General features: G+C 45.0%; 1 protein-coding gene across 1 annotated transcript; it reads right to left on the bottom strand.

The window, feature by feature from the left end:
* Positions 1–763: 763 nt before the first annotated feature.
* On the bottom strand, positions 764–14339 carry ATP6V1E1 (ATPase H+ transporting V1 subunit E1). The gene is made up of 9 exons (XM_061124616.1): positions 14181–14339; positions 12592–12657; positions 11406–11515; positions 10958–11024; positions 5783–5872; positions 5161–5229; positions 3171–3265; positions 2185–2272; positions 764–1286 (listed from the first exon to the last, which is right to left on the bottom strand). The coding sequence occupies exons 1-9, from the start codon at positions 14211–14213 to the stop codon at positions 1224–1226; spliced, it is 681 nt and encodes a 226-aa protein (XP_060980599.1). The 5' UTR covers positions 14214–14339; the 3' UTR covers positions 764–1223.
* Between the last annotated feature and the right edge of the window lie 2603 nt (positions 14340–16942).

Here is a 16942-nt window from a genome sequence, read left to right as displayed (position 1 = left end):
TAATGCTGGGAAGAATTGGGGGCAGGAGGAGAAGGGGACGACAGAGGATGAGATGGCTGGATGGCATCACCGACTCGATGGGCATGAGTTTGAGTAAACTCTGGGAGTTGGTGATGGACAGGGAGGCCTGGCGTGCTGCGATTCATGGGGTCGCAGAGTCAGACACGATTGACTGAACTGAACTGAACTGAATTCTGAGTAAATAACTTAGTTCATCCTAGCACTGATGTGGGAAAAAGCAGGATTGTATTTTAGTTCAAGGGGACCACGACAACTGTCCCAAGGCTGGGGATCCCCCGGCCCCATACCCTCCACCCGTGCAGCCCTGTGTGACGTGAATGCTGTGAGCTGGGAGGAGACAGCGCGTCGTCCCAGCTGCGTCCACTCAGGACAAAGCTACACTTGAGTCAATTCAGGTCGTTCTGAGGGTGGAGAACAGACGCCTCATCTTCGGGTCACACAGCGTTTTAAGTCTTGGTGCACCAAACACACAGCAGCTGCGCCCCGCCAGGCCCACGCTGCCTCCTGTCTGATGCTGCCGGATCCACCACGCCTCCTTCATCACCTGTCAGCCCCTCCAGAGGCCAGCTGACTCTGGACAGTTTCCGCTGGGAGGGTGCCTCTTGGTGAGTTTGGTAAAAAGGAGCAGAGGAAGATAGAGGGAGCTGCTGGTGGGCAAACACTGCCAGGCTATGGCTCCTGCATTCCAGGTCACTCAGTACACGTCGCAGCCCTTGTGTAATAAACTACAGTGACATCCACCTCCATGTTGTGTTTTAATAAATAGAGCAGATTCATGGAATAGACCTTAAAATCACATTTACAGACTACTTCCAGGTCCAAACACATAGGTGAGAAGCTGCTGCTGCTGCTGGAAGGGATGAGGCCCACATGCACTGGAGGACTGAATCTACCACCCCACCGCCTGTAGGCTGGATGGTGGAGCCCAGGATAGCAGGAGGTGTGGCACATGCATGCACCCACACCTGGCCCTGCAACTGCGAGCTACAGAATGGTAGGAAGTTGTGCTACTTTGAGACAAACTAGAGGAAGGTTTCCTATTGTACTAACTGAGACTCCCATCATTACCATCAGTCGGAGAACGTTAGCTACAGAAGAGCATCCACTGAGAAATAAGGGCAGAGGACAGCAAAGAGGAAGCTATCAGGCCATCTCGTTTCTTCCAATGTCGGGAGCATCCACGTCACGCACCTCTTGCTGGTTTAGTCCAAAAACTTCCTGTTGGTATTTGCACCAAACAAGGCTCCCCGCACTTCAGGCATCATCTGTGAAGAGTGGAGAGCTTCTGTGAGGCAGTGCAGCCTGGCAAGGACCCACCTGAGCCTCAGCCACAGCCAATAGGCTGAACTAGAAGTCACAGGGCAAGGACATCCCAGCAGAGGCCGAGAGTGATGTTACAGTCACATCTGTGGGGTTCAGGCCACTGCTCAGTGGGGAAAAAGAGAAGTGACAGAAGTCACCACCATCCGGGGCTTCCATCGTGTTCTGACGTGGGCAGAAGAAGTGATGCGCTCTCAACAGACAGAGCACCCACCCTGTGCGGAGTAGAAAACTGCTAAGGCAGGTATGTGCCTCGGCATCCACAGAAGCAACTGGAAAGCCCCAAAGGCCCACGCTCAGAACAGTGGCTGCCATCCGCATGTGGTCAATGCCACCTTGGAAATGGAATTTTCAGTGTACCTTCTTTTACAAATTTAGCCACATGTGCCTGGTGGTTAAGCAGACCACACCCCTGGAAAAGGCCCCACACACAACTTTCCTGACTGCTTTCTGCAAACGCGGCAACATTTTAAAGAGCCTGGTGCCCTGTGGCAATTCCTCTAAGAAGCAGCGACTTGTTTCCTGTCACTCCTGCAGAGGTGTGGGATTCTAGGGCCTTTGTTAAGCATCCGTAGTTAAGCATCTCTTAAGCACCTCCTGATAAATCTCACATATAGTGAGATCCTAGACAGACAAAGCCCTTGTTCTAACCCCAAGCCCACCCTCATGTACATGGTATCATCTCAGCAAATGACACTGAATGCCAAAACCTCCATTCCTTTTAAGAAAATGTCCAAAAACATACAAAGAGCAACAAATCTCAAATACCAACCAACGACACGTTCTCCGCACCACCTCAAAGTAACCACAGGCCAACCGACTGAGGAGTGTCCCCACACTCACCTGCTGAGCTATGAGGTCCAGCCGACTTTCGAGTGTGTTAGACACCTTGATCTTGCGGTCCCCGTTATAGATCTCAACACCGCCGGCTCTACAAAGAACACAGGAAAGAACCATGTGTATAGATCTAAGGAAAACAGACACATGGTGCAGTTACCTTGCCAATAAACATACATAGTCAACTTGAAACTGTAACTCATCCCAAGTGACTATGTGCCAATTTCCCTTTGTTAATTCCAACAACTTGCCCCTCCCTAACAGAAGAAAAAGGGGAATTTTGTCTCCATTTGCCAATCAACAGCCCTAGTCCTCATCTGATCCAGGTTCCAGTCAGCAGTCAGCAAACCCCTCAGAGGTGAAGTGTCTGTTTAATTCTGGAGTAGATGCTGTGACATCCAGGGTATGTACTGTCTGACTTTTCTAAGTGTCCAGACTCAAAGCACCGGGAATAGTGGCTCTGACTGGAACCTGCTATTTACCAGACCTCAAACTGCTCTCCGCCCACCACTAATTACCCATCAGCAGAGTGGCTTTGGATCCTGAGCCCTGGGTCAGCTCTGCATAGACGTTACCTCACTGCAGCTGCCAAGAGCTGGAAAGCTACAAGAGAACAATGCCCTGGCCTCCCTGTCCAGGAGCCCCTGTGGCCAACCCCACTGCACCCAGCATCAGCAGAAGCTCAGTCCACACCATGGAGTCCACCAGCCAGACATGGCTACTTTCCTGGCCAGAGGGAGCCATCCCCTTTCTCAGCATCTAGTCACATGTGGACCGAGCTTCAAGTTCTGGGTACAAAATCTGTTCTACTTCTTGGCAGGATGAACCATTAAAAAGCTGGTTCACAGTGGGAGACCAATAGGTGCTGACAGGAGGCACAAATGAGTGGGGTCACATCGCCCTCCAGCACACTGAGCCCAGAGGAAGATCCAGTATATGGCTATTCATGCAACCAGAGCCACTTGCATGTTAAAAGCAGAAACACTTCTTACATTTCCTCGGGCAGGTAGGCCTCCTGATCAATCTGGACATCAACGTCTCTTTTGGTTGCTACTTTGTACACAGGGATTGCTTTTTGCACTGCAGCCTGGAAAAAAAAAAACACAGAGGTTTCATCAAAAACTATGCAGGAACCACAGGAGATGTGGGTTCAATCCCTGGGTTGGGAAGATCCCCTGGAGGAGTAAACAGCAACCCATTCCAGTATTCATGCCAGGATAATTTCATGAACAGAGGAGCCTGATGGGCAACAGTCCATGGAGTCATAAAAAGTCAGACACGAATGAGCACTTGACCACATACACAGAACAGTTATCCTCAAAACCAACCATCTATACAAGCAAAGATATTCCTACCTATTTTTCCAAGTAAAAGAACACATGTATTGCTGGTGGTAATGTGAAATGGTGCAGTTGCTGTGGAAAATGGTACTACAGTTCCTCAAAGAATTAAACACAGAATTAGCACGGGATCCAGCCAGTCTACCTCTGGTTATCCATCCAAAGGAAATAAAAGAGACCATATGTGTGTTACACCCACGTTCACAGCAGCATTATGAACAGTCAAATGGTAGAAACCACCCAGGTGTCTATAAACACAAATGAGTAAATAAAATGTGGTCCATATATTCAGCCTTAAAAAAGGAATTTCCAACTCTGGCTACACCATCAGTAAACCTTGAAGACAATATGGCAAGTCAAGTAAGCCCATCGCCAAAGGACAGGCTTTGTATGATTCCTCTTACACAGGCACTAGAGTAGCCGTGTGATACAGACAGGAGCAGGATGTGGCTGCCAGGGGCTCATGGAGATGCTGTTCAGTTTGGAAGAGGGAAAGTTCTGGAGAAGGATGGTGGAGAAGGACAGTTGTAGAAGAGCAAACGTACTTAAAGCACAGAACTGTATGCTTAAAACTGCTAACAATGGTAAATTTCATGCACTTTTTACCACATTTTAAAAAGGAGGGAGCTGGGGGAAGGGGTACAGGATAGATGGAAGAGGTTCTAACCTAACCAAAGGTAGCACCAGGTGTAGGTTCCAGCAAGACACGAATAACATCATGAAGGAACTTTAGTCTTTCTGATTCTATTACCAGTTGAACAGATGTACACATACACTGAACTCTTCCTACTCCTCAGATCTCACACAGTACCACCACGGAGAGCAAATGCCACTCTGGCGGCACCCAGCCCCAGCAGCTTCACAGTGACGCCCACCAAGGTGCACTGCCCCACATCTAGGTGGCCCAAGCCGGGCTCTGGGTCCCTGGCACAGCTCATTAGTTCACAGTGGAGATAAGAATGAACACTGTTCCCCACCTGGCAGTTTGCTTTCCTAGGAGACAGTGACTTGGGGCAACCACAAACATATCGTGTGTTAAAAATGTAGTCACTAAGGGACTAAGCTCTCTCAACCTTGCCTGACCACAAGCTACAGGGAAGAACGACCTAAACTGAATAGCTGGCACATAATCAGAGCTGGGAGGGTTCTACAACCTAAGGATCCTCCTGTTGCCACCGTGTGCTTGCCATGGCCTTGATCCTCCCTGGGGCCAAGGTCTCCTCCCTCAAGACAGGATACAAAGAAGCTCCTCAACACTGGCCTCTGGGAGTGATGCTGTGTTGTCACTTTGCTGGTACCCACTTTCCTCCTCCAGGTGTAGGACAGTATTAAGTTAGCAATAAGCCCTGCTGCTCTGGGAGCATGCCAGTTCTAAGTGGTCTTGCCTATCCTCGGCTCCAATCCGGTAGGTACAGCTCTGAACTGAATTTTCAGATTATGGTATTACAAGATCTTCAGGAAGGGAGGAGGGTACTAACACAGCTAGCAGCGTGATTTCTTTGAGACAGTAAACCAGAGGCTTGGGTACACTGAAGTCAGCATCTCCAACAAGTTAAAACTCTTCCAATCTCCATGGGTGAGCTGTCATTTCATACCCAACACGTTGATCTTTAAAAAGAAAAAGGATTTTTTCAAACTTTACCTTCACCAGAGGGAAATCCTGTTTCCTGCAGCGAACAATCATCCGGGGCTCCAGCAACTGGTACAAACCCTATTAAAGCACAAACAGATGCAACAGCAAAAACTATAAAGCAACAGCGAACAGAATGTCTTTGTGATTATCTCAGCGGTGGGGGGAAAAGTCCTAAGTTTCCCCAAAGAGGGCCTACACAGCACAATAACATGGCAAGACTCTGGTGTCACAAACCAGGTAAATATACCCAATGCTCTAGTGATGGGAACAAAATACAACTAGGTTGAGGACAAATACTGTTATTTAAACAGCTGAGCAGGAAATAAAATTTATACAGCCCATGGTCTAAACCTCAATACCTAAAACAAGCATTTCAGTGGTGAAGTAAAATTAGGAAGGTTTATCATTGGGGGTTACAGAGAACCAGTAAAAAGATATCAGTCTTATTCAACCTGCGAGACACCACCATCCTTCTAAGCATCTCCTCCTAGACAAGGCAAAGAGCCAAGATGAGAAGACGCAGGAGTTGTGTGTTCACAAATGACACAGGAGGGGCACAGCTGGCTTCTCTCACACTGTGTCAGTCCTGCAGGTGCGCGCCATCTGTGGTACCTCTGACCTACAGACTTACCTGGAGGACTAGTCCGTCCAGCAGCACTTGGTACCTGGTTGCATCTTTTACCACTTTGCTGAGTCTCTGTTTTGCTTCATTTAGTAGGTCCTACAAAGGGTGGAAAACAAAAGTTATCCAAGAACCGACATGGGGCTGGCCCCAGCTTGTGTCCAATCAGTTTTCACTTTATGGCTGTGTTTTCACTCCACAAACAGTGTACAGTAAAGCAGATGCTGTGCTAAGGACACAGATACACAAAAGAAGCACTACCTCAGCTCTCAGGGAGCTCACGCTCTAACAGAAGAGCCCTACTGACTGACACAGAAATACATGATACAGACTGGAAAAGCAAGTTTCAACATTAAGACAGTCATTTAAGATGGTTCTAATTTTTATTTAGAAAAAAAAGTCTCTAAACAGAGGACAAAGTGTCATCAATGTTTACCTGTAAGAAGGCTGGACTATCAATGATTTCAATTTTATGTTAAGTTTGTATTTTCTAATCTGTAACGAACACTTGCTTCTTTAACAGAAACAGAAATCTCACATGGTTGTAAAGAACACACTGAAAATTACTCTCAAAGTGGTAAGCATGTATAGGTTTACCTGCTAAAAGTGGAGCCAGGTAGAGAAATACCCCTCAGTTTCACTGCTGTCCACCCAACACTGTCAGGAACATTCCATCCCAGGAAGCTTTCCACTCATCTACTCTACTGAACACAATCTCTAGAATGATTGTGGGGGATTAAAAGAGGAGAGGGAAGGTACACGCTCACCTATAGACCAATCAGATTTTGGGAAGTGAGGGTGGAGAGAAGGAAGTGGTTCTGAGTGAGTCACCCTTGACCCCACCACTTTCCAGGAACCACTGCCAAGCACATTAAGCCTTCAGAATCTAGGAAGCTTATGGCACAAAGATTTACAGCATTTCTGTTATACGACATCTGGCTGAAACCTCAGCCCCTCCTCACCAAGAGCTCCCTCAAGTTTCTTTATGCTAGAACTGACCATCCACACTGGTCAAGCAGGTAAGGGTGGGCAGGGGAGTTTGGAGACAGCCTTCCACTGTGAGAATCAAGTAAACCTCTAAAGAGCAGAGCAGCCGTTTATAAAAATAACCCACTATGAAAAATCTGGAAATGGGTAAATGAGTCTTAATACCGCCCACATCTACAATCAAGGGCACAGGAAGTTGGAAAAAACTGAACTCCAGCCAAGAAAGCTAAAACCTAACTGAAATAAATTGTATTATCCCCTATCTAGAGCATTCAGGCTGGTAATGTTACTAGCCATCAATACTCCACTGATACTCTGATTCTAAACTCAACTTCTGGCTGTAGCTTGACGCCTCATGGAGAGAGGTGTAAGTTACTGCCTTTACCTCTCAGTCTACAGATCAGTAATTTATTTTTGAGAGCTGTCCACCTGAACCTGCCTCTAGGTTCCTGAAAATTTAGGACTATGCTCCTAGAAAGCAAGAAACTAAAACCTGATTATGATGACGACAACAGAACCATGTTTCCTTGGTCCTTCCAGGTGTGAACAGTCAGCTGGCCGTCAGTCAGCACCAGAAAGCTCTACTTCAGGGACCAACAAATAGGAATTTTCAAAAGTTACTTGTGTTCTTTATCTCCCAACAACAGTAACAGTACCTTACAAGGTGTGAGGCTTAGGAAGTGACAGGAGAAAACTCAGTTACCTACTCTGCATGAGGCACTATACAGTCACTTTTCCTACACGAACCTTCAGGCGTATGCTTTCCCCATTCTATTAGAAATGAAGGGTTCAAAGAGGTTAAAAAATGTACCCACCAAACAGCAGACAGTGGTGAAATAGAAACTCATACCTCAGGGATTCCAAAGTTTGGGCTCTTACACTGGGAAGCATCAGGGCAGGCAGGGGGACAAGGTCAAGAGTAGGGAAGAATAACCAAAGGACGATGCACTGTGGGCAGCAGAGCTCGCCTGTTTGCTACCATGTCCTTCCATCTGTTGTCCCCATGCTTTTCTAGCCAACTGTTTGACAAATTCCCTGCCTTTCACAGTTTGATTCTACTAGCAAAGCTGGAAAAATAAATGTTTTAAAAGAGCAAAATGCACTGCAATATGGACATGTTGCCCTATCCCCATCATCTCATAGTTGAGGTTTGTTACTGCTAAACCGAAGAGTACCCAATGGCACAATGTTAGGCTTCAAAGGCCTGAGGAAACAAGTACTTTAGAACAATTTAATTAGAGAAACATTTATTTTCACAAAATTCTCCTAATTAGCAAAACAAAAGCTCATGTTGTATTGCATGTTACAGAATAACTGCATTTGCTATCTATCAAAATGCTAACAGTTCAACAAAACAAGAAAAAAATAAAAGAGTTCTGTCCCTGGGCTTCTCCTTATTCTCCTCCCACATGACTGCCTTCCCCATGTGTCCTTAGCAATGTCTTATTTTCCTGTCTGTTAAGCTCGAGGTTTCTCAGGTTGTTGCCTGACACTGGAATTCTACATCCACAATGGTGATGAGCTCATCCACACACACAGACTGGGCTTGTGAGCGGTCTATATGCCAGCCCCAACCTCTCTCCCAAGCTCACCTGGTCTTCTGAAGCCATTCAAATGCCAAGATTCATCACATTGTCCACCTGCTATTCCTCCTGTATTTACCGTTGCCTAACCAGGCGCCTAACCTGGTAAGAAAACCTTAAGTCTTTTTTGACTCCTCAGTCACCAGGTCCTACAGACAGCAGTCTTTAAGAATCTGTGGACAAGGCCCTGGCCTTCTCTTAATGACCACTGCTGCCATCTGGTCTAGGCCTCTCTGCTTCTTGACCTTCAGATCAAAGTTAAGCCATAACCTCATTTTCTCTCCCTACATCACCAGTTCTCTTTCTCCAACACAAACCTAATCCTACTTCTCAGCATGCTCCTTAGACGCCCTGCAACAAGATTACTCTGGGCTGTTTATGCCTGATGAGAACAGCAACATCTCTGGAAAATGGGGCCTGGAGTTTGCATTTTAACAAGGCCCTCCATGAGATCTCCATGCCTAATAAAAGTTAAGGGAAAAGGTCAAAGGATACGTTCCACACTCTTGAGTACGCATTCAAGTCTAACCAAACCCTGGTGTCTCTCCAGCCTCAGCTCCTATATTCCCTGCTCTTCCAGACAATTCCATTTCCTGTTCGTGTTGTCAATTCCTGGTTTTGGTTCATGCTGCTCTCTCCAATTCCAAGCTATGACTGACTTAATTCTTCATGGTCACTCTCAAAAGGCTGTAGTGCAGATACAGTCTTTTGTCTCGACTCCTACAGGACTGAGCAACACAAATCCCTGCAGCCCACACAGCTGCCTCCCTCAAGGGAACCTAGCTCATCAGGAAATAAAAACAGGTGAGTGAAAACTGAAAGATCAAGTTGGTACTGAAAGCAGAAAGACATCTGGGTGTAAGAGTTTTAGAAGTAGATAAACTCTGGCTAGTGTGTGCTGCTGTGTTTGTGCTGTGCTTAGTCGTGTCCGACTCTTTGCGACTCCATGGACTGTAGCCCGCCAGGCTCCTGTGTCCATGGGGATTCTCCAGGCAAGAATACTGGAGGAGGTTGCCATGCCCTCCTCCAGGGGATCTTCCCAACCTAGGGATCGAATCCAGGTCTCCCACATTGCAGGTGGATTCTTTTATTACAGTCTGAGCCACCAGTGAAGCCCCTGGCTACTCTGGGGTCTATTAAGCATTAAGGGAGTTACTTTTTCCTTTACTGGAGTATAATTGTGCTTACAATGTTTTGTTAGTTTCTGCTATATGTTATAGGATTCTGCTAGTTTCTGCTGTTATGTTATAGTGTGAACTCATACTTGAGACACCCTGGCAGACATTTCCATCTGGAAGGTTCCTGACCCCTCAAAGCAGGTCCAAAGTGATCTGATTGTTGTTCTTAAGAGTCTGCTCTCCTGACTTCCTATTTCATTAATAGAACCACCACTCTTCCAGGCAGCCAGGCCTGAAATTCAGGATTTTGTATCAGCCTTAAAAGAGGCGGCAGAAGATCAATCCACAGCCAATGTCCAGTGTCCTCCTATAAAATGCATCACCACTGACAACCCTCTCAGGCCTTGTTGCCATCACACTAGTCATGTGACAAGACCAGCATCTTAAGATATTTGTGTTTCTTTAGTCATCTAAGATGGTATGTCTTCTTAGTCAAGTTTTATATTTCCAGTTTTACAGCTTTTCCACATTGGGCCTATTCATTAACATTTATTCCTAATTAGTTACTGCTGGCATGTGGAAAACCTATCAATTTCTGTATATTCTCTTTGTAGCTGGTCACCATCTTGAAGTAATCACTAGTTCTTAGTGTTTTTCGGGTGTTGTTATTTTTTTAGTATATAATCGTAGCATCAAAAACATAAATTTCTTCCTTCCCAATATTTATCTAACTTTTCTCTCCATTTGTTTAGAAGTCTAGGGCCTCCGTGACAACACTATGAGTAACAGTGCATATAGAGGCATCCGTGATTGGTTTCTGAATTTTCCTTTTTTGGTCATGCAATGTGTTTTGCAGGTTCTTAGATCCGATAGGAGATTGAACCCATGCCCCCTGCAGTGGAAGTCTGGAGACCTAACCACTGGACCAACAGGGAATTTCTTGGTTTCTGAATCAATTCAAATTCCTTCAGGCTGGCTGACCTAAGTGTATGTTTCTGCCCTGTCCTTTGGATGACAATACTTTTCAGATGGTTCCGTGTCTAACCTCTTCCCTGTTAAATTTAGTCTACATACTTATGAACTTACATCATGAATCCTATATATGATATTCTTCATAAAATAAAATGAAAACTTCAACACCCTTATACTGAAAGCACTCAAAAGTTCCTCACACGCACTCAGGGCCCCTATGTTACTCCATTCAGGCTTTCCAGCCTCAAGTCCCCATCACCCTCAGACATTCTACGGTCCTCCATCATGAGTCATGTGACCCAGAAGAGTCTATATGTTGTCACAGCAGTGAGTCCTTGAAAATGGGACACATATCTTTTTCATTTCTTTATTTATTACAATATCTAGTGTAGCGATCTGTTAACCAAAGGTTTCCTCTCTAAAAATCATTAATCAAGTCTTTAATCCAATATGAACTAGTGAATTCTCAATAATAGACAAATAAACATTTTATAATACTATAACTAAAGGGACTAATTACTCACTGTGATAAGGTCATCTCTCGCTCTGAGGACTTTGAGCCTTGCTTGATTCATCAAATTGGACATCTGACTGCAATAGGCATGGAAAAGTATCATCACTAGAGCTGCAGAGAAAAAAATGTACAAGCTTCTCCAGATACACAAATACCTTTCTCTGTATGGACCCAAATAGAACTCCCTGAAATACATGCAGTGGTTTATACCCACCTATTCTCAAATATTACGAAATATTTCTTGAGTGCTTACCAAGTGGCAAGACTTTATCAGTTATTTCAACTGTATCTTTCAGTAATCCAGTAAGGCTTCCATGTTCCCAAGTGAGGAAAGAGAAGTTAAGCAATGTGACCGAGGTTAGATAAGCAGTGAGTGGTCCAGGTAAAACCAGAACCGGTATCTCCTGACCCCAGTGCACCTGCTGGACCCTCTTGGCCCAGTGATTTTCAAAGCTCACATTTTCTTCTGCTGCTCAATCTGCTTTTCTTTCTTCTCATAATACTCCATAATCTTCAGTCTTTGGGTTTGCACAAGACGACCTTTCTCAATGTTGAACTCTTCTTCTGCCTACCAAAACATTATTATTATTTCATTATACAGATTTGACAACTTTATTTTAAGCTGCTGGTGACCAGGGTATTTGCTTAAATTCACTTTATTCTGTATCTAAAACTAAAAAGTGTTATGACTCACCTTCAAAGATTACTCCTCATTCCTTTTATTCAAAAGGAAAGATCAGTGATTTTTATCGTAAATGAAGCCAAAGAGTAAAAATTTAATCAAGGATAATAGTACCTACAAACAAATTTACAAAGTATACAATCAGAAGATTCTGTATATGAAAAAGATACAGAATTTGGAGTTAGAAGATCTGAGTTACTATCTAAAAAATTTGGTCAAGTAATCTAAGTATCTTCCCTTATAAAATAAAAAAATAAAAATAATATTCTATCCTTGTCGTTCAAAATCTAATAGTCCTTTTAAAATGATGAACTATATAAATTTGAGTTATTAGTTTTTTTAGTGTTAATTATTGAGTAGTCACTTTTTACAAAGGCTATCTCAGTGTGTCAACTGTCTATGATTTTCAGGCAGTAAGAAATTATGACTTTGGAAGTCAGTTACACATTCAGATGTCCAGTGCTTTGCACAGCTACTGGAACCTTCATGTTCTAAAATAAATGCCGAACAGCTTTTACCACACCTATCACAGGAAATAAGTACAGATGATGGTGTCATATGAGATAAGACTACTTTAAAATAAAAATGCATTTAGCAGCTGAAACATAAGCTCTATTATTTGTCCCAGAGAGAAATAAGGAAACTAGTTATACAAGCAACTGCAGCACTCAGATGGTCATCAAAATTATTAAACATGCAACAAGGATATAGCGTACAGCACAGGGAAATATAGCCATTATTTGTACTACTGCAGAATAAATTAAAAGAACAATGAAAAGTATTAGATGGTACATTCTGGCCTATTTTGATTATATCTAGAGAAAAGAAAAATTTTACATAACGCATAGACATACTGTGCAACTCAAAATTGCTCTGTTAAGCAATGTTATTCAGTACTAATTAGGAAAGGAAGACCGTGTCAAACTCTGGTAACTTCTTTAACCTAGACAGTGGAATCTCACCTTTGCATCAATTTCTTCTGCTTTCTCATTGGCTTCTTGTTCAATAAAAGCCATCATGTGCTTAATCTAGAAGAAGGAAAAGGTTCTTTTATTTTTGAATGACAAGAAAATATATCTTTTCTGATTCATTCAACAATCATTTACTGAAGTGTGTTTCCCTTCTCAGGTAATGTTGCAATGTTGTAACAAATCCAATATAGACTTTGAAAATGGTCCACATCCCAAAAAACACACAAACTCTTTAATAGGAAATAAATACAGTAATAAATAAATATAGTTTATAAATGCTAAAAGACACTGGCCTCTGGAGGTAAACCCTGATTCAAACCTGCATTATCTGCCTTTATCACTCCTGCTGGATCCTCTGCGACTAGATCTGACTAGATCAGCACAGCCTAGAGCAAAACACTCATTTTAACCCCCATCAGAGAAGCCCGTTTACAGTCAACAGGAATACACCATGCCTCTGGGAGTTCCGACAAGAGAAAGTCACCTGCTTCAGGACATTTAACCCCACCCCTAAGACAGAAAAATCTGCCGTTAAATTACACTTTTCTTCTTCCTGCTAAATCTACTCGGTTTTACCCTTTTGCAATCAAATTCCTTTGCAGATTTGCTGAAATAAATGACCATACTCCTCAGACAGGAAAAGCAACACGGACAAATACTTGAATACAGTGGGGGAAGGAATCTGGACACCCAGGGTTTCTACGTGTCTGGTCTGCGCTTGGTGCTCAGCCCCAGTCACTGCTGAGAATTACGGGGAGCACAGGCGTCGCCCTGATGGAGACCCCGCGGAGCGTGTAGGGGTACAGGCCATGCATTTCTCCACTCTTACCGTTTTACAGAAACAAAAGATGCCTTTGGTTTTCACCACGGTTTTACCTTTATAAGGTATTTTTCCTGGGGAACCCTTAGCTCTCGCTCTATCCTAATCGGGGGAGGAGGGCCGGGGCCGGGGCGTGACCACTACTAGGCTGTGTGGAGGGCACCGCGTCCTTTTCCACAGCGACGCTCAGACGCCGCACCGGCTGATGCTCACGCCTGCACGGCTCCGTAAGCACCTGGGGAAGACGCCTTAACCTTCCTCACAGACGCTGTTCTTGCCGCCTTCTGTGATCAGCCGAAGATGCACTTAAAGGGAGACACTCCGCCCTTCTGAGCGCTGATTAGGTAACAAATAAAACAAAGACGTTTCCGAGCAGATGAAAATTTCCAAGGAAGAAACACCGAATTCCTCACATAACAAGACTCACAAGACGGTGAGTGAGCGTTAGTCAGGGTTTTCCTACAAACTTCAGAGAGAAGGGGCCGACTTCCCTAAAAACCGTGGCCTGATGACCCTTCCCCGAAGACCGGGCCTGGACGCTCAACGCCCGCCCACCCCGCGAACGACGAGGCGCCGAGCCAGCGCCGCGACCCCTGGGCCAGCCCCGACCCGAACAGCCCCGCGGCACGCCCACCGCCGACGCCCGGCAGCTGAAACCGGGCCCCAGGAACCGGGGAGGCCTGGCCGGTGAGGCCGCCGCGGGGCTCCCGCAGGCCGGGGATGCGCCCGCCTGCCTCCTGGAGCCCAGCTTGACGCTCACCTGCTTCTGCACGTCGGCATCGCTGAGGGCCATGGCGGCAAGCGGCGTGCGACGGCGGACGATCGGCGGGAGCTCAAGCCTGACGCAGGAGACGGGAGAACGGGAGACGAAAGCCGGCGGAGTTCCCCGCCTCCTCGGTTTTGTGAGCTCGGCTTCCGGTTCCTGCACAGGACGCCTGGCAGCCCAGCCAGTGGGGAGAGAGCAGCCCGGAAGTCCTGCCCCGCCCCCGTCGTCGACTCGTGACCGCTCACCGGCTTTTCCCAGTAGCCGGCTTGGGGGTCGGATAGATCTGTTCCCTGTCAGGCGTCTGACTGTTGGCTGAGTCTTGTAGACTATGGTCTTTAAAAACGTTTATTTCTGCCAGCCAGAATTTATTTTACTGTCTCGGCCCTAATGGAAGCAAAAGCGTCAATATTTTACTTATTAACAGGTTTTTAGAGGAGCTTTTTGGAGAAGGGAATGGTAGCCCACCCCAGTATGCTTGCCTGGAGAATTCCATGGACAGAGAAGCCTGGCGGGCTATACAGTTCGTGGGATCGCGAAGAGTCGGACACGACTGAGCGACTAATACACACACACCCCCACAGAGGAGCTTTACATTTACAGAAAATTGAGCGCCCCTAAAAACTGGTTCCTGTAATAGTAGCCTTTTTGCCTTTCTGGGGTACCTTATATAATTTGTTAGCCAACGCTGATGTGTGGACAAAAGCCTACGGCTTAATCCATTTCCTTAGCTTCCCCTTGTTGCAGATATTCAGCCTCTTCACTGGTGCCAGACTAAATCTCAGAGATAAAGTGATTTAAAAAAAAAAATATATATATATATACATATATTTTTCTTTGCATGAAGTAAAAAACTTTTTATTGATTTGCCAAGAAAGGAGGGGCCACCGCAGGCTAATGCCCTCAAAACTATCTTGCCCTGGAGGGGGTAGTGAGTAGTCTTACAGTGTTCAAGGAGAAGGGTGTGATCAGCCCGTGGACATTGTTCTGATTGGGTGAAGGCTGACATTATCAACCTTTTGGTTTCAACTGGTCTGGGGTCAGTGAGACGTGGACATGAAACAAGACTGGTTCCAAATTGGGAAAGGAGTATGTCAAGGCTGCATATTGTCACCCTTCTTATTATTTAACTTACATGCAGAGTACATCACGCAAAATGCCAGCCTGAAAGAAGTATAAGCTGGAATCAAGATTGCCAGGAGAAATATCAATAACCTCAGATAGTGGTAAAGATTATCTGCCAATGCAGGAAATGCAAGACCAGGTCAGGATGAGATGGTCTTCACTCATTTGGATTGCAATCCCTCCTTTTTATTTTTGGCCACGCCATGCAGCATGCAGAGCTTCCCTAACCAGGATGGAACCCATGCTCCCTGTAGTGGAAGCATGAGGTTCTAACCACTGGACCTCCAGGGAAGTCCTCCTCCTGTTAAGTCCTCCTCTTGTTTATTTTTACAATGTTGTGCAAATACCTGGTGCTGAGGAGTGAGAATAGCAAACTAATATATGTCTTGGGACTTCCATGGTGGTTCAGTGACTAAGACTCTGCACTCCCAATGCAGGGGGCCTGCGTTCAACCCCTAGTAAGGGAATGAGATCCCACATGCTGCAATTAAAAAAAAAATCCTGAGTGCCACAACCAAGACGAATCAAATAAATATTTAAAAAAAAAAAACCTAGTACGTGTCTAATCACATATGAAATTAATGTCTGGGACAGATGTGGCACTATCCAGATAACTGCTTTTGTTTTTTGGAAAACAGTGTGCTGATTTTTATGATTATTATTTTCAGACATTAAAAAATACAGAAAAGTACAAAGAATAATTGAAATGTACATGTACCACCATCTAGTTGAGAATCAGCATTTGTCACATTTGCCTTAGGGCTTCTCTTTTTAAATAAAAGATACAGATACACTTAACATTCCCTTTTGTGCAGCTCCCCCTCTCCCCATAAGAACCAGGTAAATAAAGTTCACAGAGTGAAGCAGAAGTGAAAGTTACTAGGAGTAACACACCAAGATTAACTAGTTGGTGGTTTTCCAAATTCAATTTCCTCCCATATTAGCTTAGGTCTTGTGAAGAAGTTTTATTAAAACAGCTTTTCAGACAAATTCCAAAAATCCCATTCCCAGATAAGCCTATTTATTTATGTGCTGTCTTGTCTGATTCTTTGTGGTCCTATGGACTGTAGCCTGCCAGGGTCCTCTGCCCATGGCATTTCCCAGGCAAGAATACTGGAGTGGGTTGTCATTTCTTCCTCCAGGGGATCTTCCCGACCCAGGGGTTGAACCCACGTCTCTTTTGTCTCCTGCATTGGCAGGTGCAGGTTCTTTATCTTATGGCTTCACCCAAATTGCTGACCTAAATTCCTTTCAGGTTAGTCACTTAGAGACGGTTTATATGCTCCTTGTCCAACCTGCTCCCAAGCTAAGGCCTCAGTCTGTGGTTTATTTGTAAGCTGAGTCACCAAAATAGACAAGACTTCAGTTTGTCTGCTGGGGAGGACACACATAGAGAAAAACTAAGGTCATGTCTTTGAATGTTGAGGAATTAATTTTAAAAAGAAAAAAATGATGGCAGAAAGTAGTGAAAGTCTAACATAGGTGCTTACATTTTTGTGCCCCTTCCAACCAGTCATCCGCATGGCACAAAGTAATGACCTCTAATTTCTCCCCAGTTTATAACCTCCTGTGGCTCCCATGTGCTCTTGGGGAGCTGCCTGAACCGGCCCTGCCTCCTCACTGATCTCATCACT

This window comes from Dama dama, chromosome 22 (assembly GCF_033118175.1).
Source record: "Dama dama isolate Ldn47 chromosome 22, ASM3311817v1, whole genome shotgun sequence".
NCBI lineage: Eukaryota > Metazoa > Chordata > Mammalia > Artiodactyla > Cervidae > Dama > Dama dama.
Note: the sequence above shows the minus strand (reverse complement) of the source record. Positions and strands in the feature narration are given on the sequence as shown.

Coding starts and splice junctions, on each gene's coding strand:
- ATP6V1E1 (XM_061124616.1), bottom strand. CDS start 14,213: ATGGCCCTCAGCGATGCCGACGTGCAGAAGCAG. Junction 12,658..14,180: donor ATGCCGACGTGCAGAAGCAG/GTGAGCGTCAAG, acceptor TCCTTCTTCTAG/ATTAAGCACATGATGGCTTT. Junction 11,516..12,591: donor CAGAAGAAATTGATGCAAAG/GTGAGATTCCAC, acceptor ATGTTTTGGTAG/GCAGAAGAAGAGTTCAACAT.